Raw genomic sequence first — 7,500 nt, forward strand, 5'->3', positions numbered from 1 at the left:
GAGTAGCAGAGGGGGAGGAATGTCCGCTATGCTAACCACTGCGCACCCAGGACCTAGTTTTTTCTTATTTAATTTATCCTTCCTATCTTCAGACGATTTTATTCAGCTTATGAAGGGCACTGGCTGGTTCGTCAATAGCGCTCCACCAGAAACGCACCTGCGGCATTTTCGTGTGTTTTCGGTACGGCTCAGTCTGCTGGCGTGGGCGTGGGTGAGGTAGTGGGAATAGCAAACGAATCGTGTGGTGAGAGCGAGGCGTCACCAGACTGAAGGGGTTTAAGTGTGAGAATATGTACCAAGGAATAATCACGAAGAAGTGCTAAAGACACGGACATAAATTCGTCTATTTCACTGCGTCTACTTCACACTTCTACATCCTTCTCACAGCACTTCTTCGTGACTAGCATCATATTCTAGTGTTAATCTGTCCAACTTAAGACCGTATGATGGACAGATACGAATTTTTGGTCAAAGTAAAAATCAAAGAGTCTAACTGATTCATTCCGCGGCACTACATGTTTCCGATATCACTAGCAAGATAACGCCACCCGCCACGCTGCTGGTGTCTGAGGGCGCTGGCTGTGATAAGGGAGGCCGAGGAACACGCTACGAAGGGCACCCTGATAAAAGATATACGATGCACCTGCACTCTTGAAAACAACGACAAACATAATCTAAATTCCTTAACTTTTTTTTTGTCGTCGTCGTCGTCGTTGTCCTCCTCCACATCATCATCATCATCATCATCACCAATACCATCTTGCTCCATATATACACAAAAGCAGGGGTCCGGGGCTAGGCTACTCAGTTCCGCCATTTAAGGCAATAATGACCAGCCTCACTCGCCCCTGAGTGGCATTACGAGAGCAATAAACCCCGACCATCCCTTAGACTGAACCCATACAGCCTCTATCCGACTAGAATGTCTTAACTCACTAAACCACCAGGAGTCATCTGGTTATATAGTTACCACCCAGCGTAGGATATGGCTTCCTGGGGTACGGGAAACTATTTCGCGTGCTACTCAATGTACTCATCGAGAGAGAGAGAGAGAGAGAGAGAGAGAGAGAGAGAGAGAGAGAGAGAGAATTTTTCGTAAGTTTCATAAAACCAGCACTACCGTATCGTCACAACCTCTCGTCTTTCCCTTTTGAAACAGTGAACGAAAACTCTTGGAAATATTCTCCAGTAAAAGTCCCATGTTTGTGAAGGCCTGATACCTTTCCCAACATTAAAAATCTGTTTACGGTCCGCGCTGGTTTGAAAGAAAAACGAAAGAAAGAAAGAAAGTAAGAACGAAAGCGATAATCTGGGCCAAATTAAGGTAAAGGAACAATAGTAAGGTACAGGTTAGGGTAAGAGATGTACAGGTTAGGGTAAGAGATGTACAGGTTAGGGTAAGAGATGTACAGGTTAGGGTAAGAAATGTACAGGTTAGGGTAAGAGATGTACAGGTTAAGGCAAGAGATGTACAGGTTAAGGCAAGAGATGTACAGGTTAAAGAGATGTACAGGTTAAGAAGAGATGTACAGGTTAAAGAGATGTACAGGTTAAGGCAAGAGATGTACAGGTTAAAGAGATGTACAGGTTAAGAAGAGATGTACAGGTTAAAGAGATGTACAGGTTAAGGCAAGAGGTGTACAGGTTAAGGCAAGAGATGTACAGGTTAAGGCAAGAGATGTACAGGTTAAAGAGATGTACAGGTTAAGACAAGAGATGTACAGGTTAAGACAAGAGATGTACAGGTTAAGGCAAGAGATGTACAGGTTAAAGAGATGTACAGGTTAAGGCAAGAGGTGTACAGGTTAAGAAGAGATGTACAGGTTAAAGAGATGTACAGGTTAAGGCAAGGAATGTACAGGTTAAGGCCAGAGATGTACAGGTTAAGGTAAGAGATGTACAGGTTAAGGCAAGAGGTGTACAGGTTAAGGCAAGGGATGTACACTCACCTCTGCAGCATCTGAGGTAGTTGGACACTTCCTTGTGGAGGCGGTTGGCGTTGGTCTGCTGGCGAGTAAAGTTGATCTCATACTCGTCAAAAACGTCATCCACTGTGCGGTCTGCCTTGCCTAGGTTCTGTAGGATCTGTGGAACGACAAAGAAAAAGGGGTTACGTTATCTATCCATCTATCTATCTATCTACCTATCTATCCATCTACCTATCCATTACCATATTGATTTATGAGACCGGGGTTATACTGTTTGGTTCAGACACGTAAAGCCAAATTAACCAGCGTGCTTGCATATTACACCTCTGTCGTATGCTATATCTTTCACTGTAAGATATAACTCTGAACACATTCTGCACTAACAACATACAAGAGGACACCGGGATGTAATGTGCAAAATAAATCGCTCCTGAATAGGGGTTACGCAATCTCCCAAACCAAAGTGATGGATGGAAAGTGACGAGGGAAATGGAGGCTGACGTTAAGGAAGAGATTAGGGAAAGATAGGGAGAGTGGTGGATGTGATGGAGAGAAGGGAGGGAGGGAGGAGGTGGAGGGAGGGAGGAGGTGGAGGGAGGGAGGAGGTGGAGGGAGGAGAGATAGGGTGAGAAGGGAGGATAGGGACGAGGTGGAGGAAAGGAGGGAGAATGGGAAATGAAAGATGGGGAGGAGGAAATGAAGGGGTGGGCAGAGAGGAAAGGATAGAGAAGAGAGAGAGGACATGGAGGGGAAGAAGAGGAAAATGGAAGGGAAAGGATAGATGTGTGTGTGTGTGTGTGTGTGTGTGTGTGTGTGTGTGTGTGTGTGTGTGTGTGTGTGTGTGTAAGAGAGAGAGAGAGAGAGAGAGAGAGAGAGAGAGATGGGAAGAAACAAGGGAGATGATAGATGGAAGTTTGCCAAAAGGTGTCATGTCCCCCTCTCTCTCTTCCGTCACAAGAGCACACACACACACACACACACACACACACACACACACACACACACACACACACACACACACACACACACACAGTACCTCGGTCTGCGTTGTCTCGTACTCTCGCCAGACACATAAAACTACCCGGGCTGAAAGGTATTTATCAACACTAGAGGGGCGAGAGAGGGTGAGAAGGGGGAGGGAGGGAGGGGGAGGAGAGGAGGAGGGGAGGGAGAGGGGGTGGGGGAAGGGGAGGGAGAGGGGGAGGCAGGAGTGACAGCGATAGAAAGACAGGGAAAGAAAGGTGGTAGGGGCAGGGGGAGTAAGATGGGGAGAGAGGTTACTGACAACGTAGGGAGAGAGAGAGAGAGAGAGAGAGAGAGAGAGAGAGAGAGAGAGGGGGGGGGGGGGCAGAACGATGGAAAGACAGGAGGCCCACTGACCCATAAAGAAGTTATCTGTTGAGGAAAAATACTAAGATTTGTCCAACGCGTATGAGAAGAGGACAGATGATGATGATGATGATGATGATGATGATAATGATGATGATGATGATAATGATGATGATGATGATAATGATGATAATTGCAATGACAATGACGAGAGGACAAGGTAAAGGAGGCAAATATCAAGGTCTGGAATCAAAGGTCAACTAACGTAGATATAAATACGGAAGGTCAGCGCCAGCCCCGCATTCCAGCGAGATTTGGAAGCTGAGAGGAGGACAGAGGTGTAGGGTTGGTGAAAGTGTATTGGCCACGTGACCTTGCTGCCCTGCCTAACCGTGACCCATATGACCCACTATGGCAAACCTATACCCCACCCCACCCACTAACCCACCACACCACCCACAAACCCGCCACCCCACCCACTAACCCACCACCCCACCTACAAACCCACCACTTACCTGCTTCCATCGGCCACCTCACCCCCATCACCATACATTAGTACTCCCAAGTCACAACATTGTACACTCCATCACAAATATCTGTACACAGGTGGCCGATGGGTTCACGTTGAGTGCTTATCGTGTGTTTTCTTTAGGCGACTATTTCTGAATGAACTGTTTACTTCATATGTTGCGTAAAGTTCGTTCTTCATGTCGTACTGTTTACGTTACAGGCCATGTACAGCTATATGATTACTACCTGGAGACTATTTCCATACGTTTCGCTTCCTGTTTCAAAATGAAAGTGAACCATCATCATCATCATCATCCGGACCTCCCTTCCCACTTTAGGGCAGGGTGAGGAGTAGCAATGTCCAGACAGGCCAAATCTGCCCAATCCAATAAACCAGGCTTCCATTCACTTATCATTCAAGCCCCCGGAATCCTAGCTCTATCTGATACGCTAAAAACATTCACCACATATTGTAGCTTCACATAAACGTATCCGATAGAGTCAATCCGGACGCTGCCACGTTAAAAAGGGGTGCCAGATCCCTGATCATGTGCTTCTCCTTCCAATATTCATCCAGCCAGCTCGATCTCGTCAGTCCCCTAGCCTCACCGACTTCCAGACCTCTCCTCCTCACACACTCATCCACCATATCCCTCCACCTTCTCCTTGGTCTAACTCGCCTCCTCCCTCCTTCAAATTCGCTCATATTTACCTTTTTCACCACTCTATTGTAATGTAGGACGGAAGGTTAAATGGTTTTTGATCGGGTGTAGCTTAACGAAACTGACATTATAATTACGTATATTATATTTAATGCTAACACAAACAATAAGAGTGTGAAAGTCCAAAAAAATTTAGCCTCTAGGAGAAAACTTGAAAAAAAGGCCAAACTTAATCGTCCATACACAGGAAGAAGCCAAATATACCAGCATACAGTGGGTATAAGTGTTTATGAAACCCTCTGTATAATGCAGTCAAGGATTCGGTTATTTGAGAGCTGCCTTTGAGGTTTCTCAGCTGACATGCGACCCACCAACAACAGCTTATACCCTTGAACGTGTAACCTCTGTATCACTTTGCTTCCACTGCCACTTCCACTGACCAACATCCACCTAGCTACCGTATGTATCAGTGAGCCACAATCAGGCAACTCCCACCGTTACTCCCATGTACAAAATATATAAGGTACTTTTCTCACTGTCAGGGATCATGTTCATGTAATGGAGAGTAAAACACCAACAAGCCTAACCTATTGTCACGTAACACCTCACTGACATTCACTTACACTTCAATTTACTCCCGAATGTCATTGTCTATTAACTGCACTTCCGCCATTCCCTGCCTCCCCCACCTCTCTCTCTCTCTCTCTCTCTCTCAGCTTCTCCACCTGCATCATTTAACCCTTTCAAACCACTTCCTTCCACACTCAATACCCTACCCACATTTATATCAATCTCCGCCACCTGCCTCCCTCCACTCCCCTTCCACCTCACCCACACACCCATTCACCGCCACTTAACCCACCTAAAGCTCCCTCTTGACTCTCCCTCCACCACGAATGGACCACTTGCGAATTTGGGTCTATACAAGGAACTTCAAAATACCGACATTAAGGATTCTTGTTGCATCAGCGTAAATCGCGCAAGTGTCGCGTGGAAACAGCTTTGACATAATATTAAGCACTTGCTGAAGTGTTATGCATCGATTTAGACGTGAATAAGGAAAATAGTACGAACTTTATCAAACTGTGAAAAGATGGACGGTCTTCGATGTTGTACTTTCCTTGTTCACGGCAAAATGGAAGCCTGGCATTGTTCAACGTGTACTTAATATCATGTCAAGCTATTTTCACACGACATTTTTTCTGTTTTAAACACGAGTTGTGCCAATACTACGAATTTATCAGTGTCGATATTTTCAACTTCATTTTCTCCTAAAACTCGCAAGCAGTCAATTTTAAGGCCTATGGGAAAGATTTTTGGTGTGCCTAACATATCCTCGTTTACGATTTATTTTCCCTATTACCATCTTAATATAATTTTGTATTTTTTAGATTGAGGTGGTCTGGGCATGTGGAGGGGATGGGAGATAATTGGGTGCGGAGGGTGACAGGTGTGAATGTTGAGAGTATAGTTGTGAGGGGCAGACAAAAAACAAAAACAAAAAAGAAGAGGTATTAGTGTGTGATTTCAAGGAGAAGGAACTGAATACAGAGGCTGCTCAAGATCAAGCAGCGTGGAAAGTCGCCATCATGTGACCAAGGCTGACGCATGTAAGCATCCTGATGCCTTTATCAACAAAGCAGAGCGAACGATGCAAAGCGAAGCGACGGAAAGGAGCGAGAGAGTATGTGGAAGTGTTACCAAGCTCTCTAAGTACTGCTGGTCGAAGTCGCCCAACACAATGTGGGTCAATCAAGAGACATTGGAAAATAAAGAGGTCAAGCTATTACTGTCTTTCTTATGTCGGCACACAATGAGTATATAAGAAAAAAAAAATCAACATTCCATGTGCTCAGATAAACTCCGCGACAACCAACCTGTCTTCAAAACCGCATCCGTTCAGCCATCATCCGAGGCTCACGCAAGACTAATGTCAGATTTACGAACAAGTGTGAATATACGGCGTTACTTAGATGACCATTTTATCAACAGAAAAAACATTACCTACGCTAATTAGAGGCGGCTGTTAGGAGTGAATTTAGACAAGTTAGCTGGCGTAGAATATGCAGTAGGTGCCTGGGGAATGACAAGACTTAACCCCCTGGAATGTGGCTGGAAGGCAGTAGTGTAATGAGAGTATCATAACGAGGCCTTTAGAGGAAAAAAAGCGATGGATTTATAGAGCACATAATCACAGTCACCGGGTCATAAATAACATCAGGTTGATTAAGACACCATTTTTCTCGCACGTAATAACTCCTGTATCATGCCATCAGCCTCAAGGGGACTTATAACCAACCAGCTAATGATATGTTTAGTTCTTTTATCTTAACTTGACCCAGAATTTCGTCCTTTTGTAGCTTATTTCACAAGGTGCTGTGGCAGAGACAATCCTATGGCTCTATATCCTTTCCACAGCACTTCTTCGTGACTAGCACCGTATTCTAGTTTCAATCTACTGTTTCAACTCAACTTTCAAGATAAATATTTGGCAATTTCAGTCCAAGTTAGAGTAAAAGGAGTACAGCACCTCTTCATTATCAGGTTAACTTGTGCATGTGGTACGTCTGATATTTTAGTGTGCTATTTATGCAGCGTGAATCGACATCAATTGAACATTAACCCCTTGAGTCCGGGTGAAGACCACTGTAGTTGTTGCTATCAGACGATTTTATTCAAGTTATGGAAAGCCTCTCTTGGGGATGGAGCTTAAAGAGAATAAGAGTATAGGCTAATCGTCCAGAGGTAGCAGGAATTAAAACTCTCTCTCTCTCTCTCTCACTCCCCTCCACCAGGCCAAGCATCCAGCCAGTCCGCCTACATGCAAGCCTTTATATGGTAAGTCAAGGGCCCAGTCTCCCAAAACAAACTTATCACCTATTCCCAACTGTACCGAGGATTGATTTATACAGGAAAACAAAGAAAGAAGAATGTAAAATCGTCCCACGCCTCCTGTTCTTCCTATAAACACAAATCTTAAATGAAATCGCCAGTAAATATGACTAAGTATCCCCCCCACCACCACCATCGCCGGAAGTAGCCATATTGGGTAAGATGGCTGGAGAGGTGGC

General features: G+C 44.9%; 1 protein-coding gene across 3 annotated transcripts in view; it reads right to left on the bottom strand.

The window, feature by feature from the left end:
* The window catches only part of Amph (amphiphysin), a 145,128-nt gene that overhangs the window by 42,493 nt on the left and 95,135 nt on the right, over positions 1-7,500 (bottom strand). For all 3 annotated transcript variants that reach the window (XM_080276135.1, XM_080276126.1, XM_080276119.1), the window contains exon 2: positions 1,950-2,085. In XM_080276135.1, coding sequence (XP_080132261.1) covers positions 1,950-2,085 — 136 coding nt within the window. The remainder of the gene's footprint in view (positions 1-1,949; positions 2,086-7,500) is intronic.

This window comes from Coenobita brevimanus, chromosome 7 (genome assembly GCF_032717465.1).
Source record: "Coenobita brevimanus isolate Jiangsu-jjx chromosome 7, ASM3271746v2, whole genome shotgun sequence".
In the NCBI taxonomy this organism is placed as follows: Eukaryota; Metazoa; Arthropoda; class Malacostraca; order Decapoda; family Coenobitidae; genus Coenobita; species Coenobita brevimanus.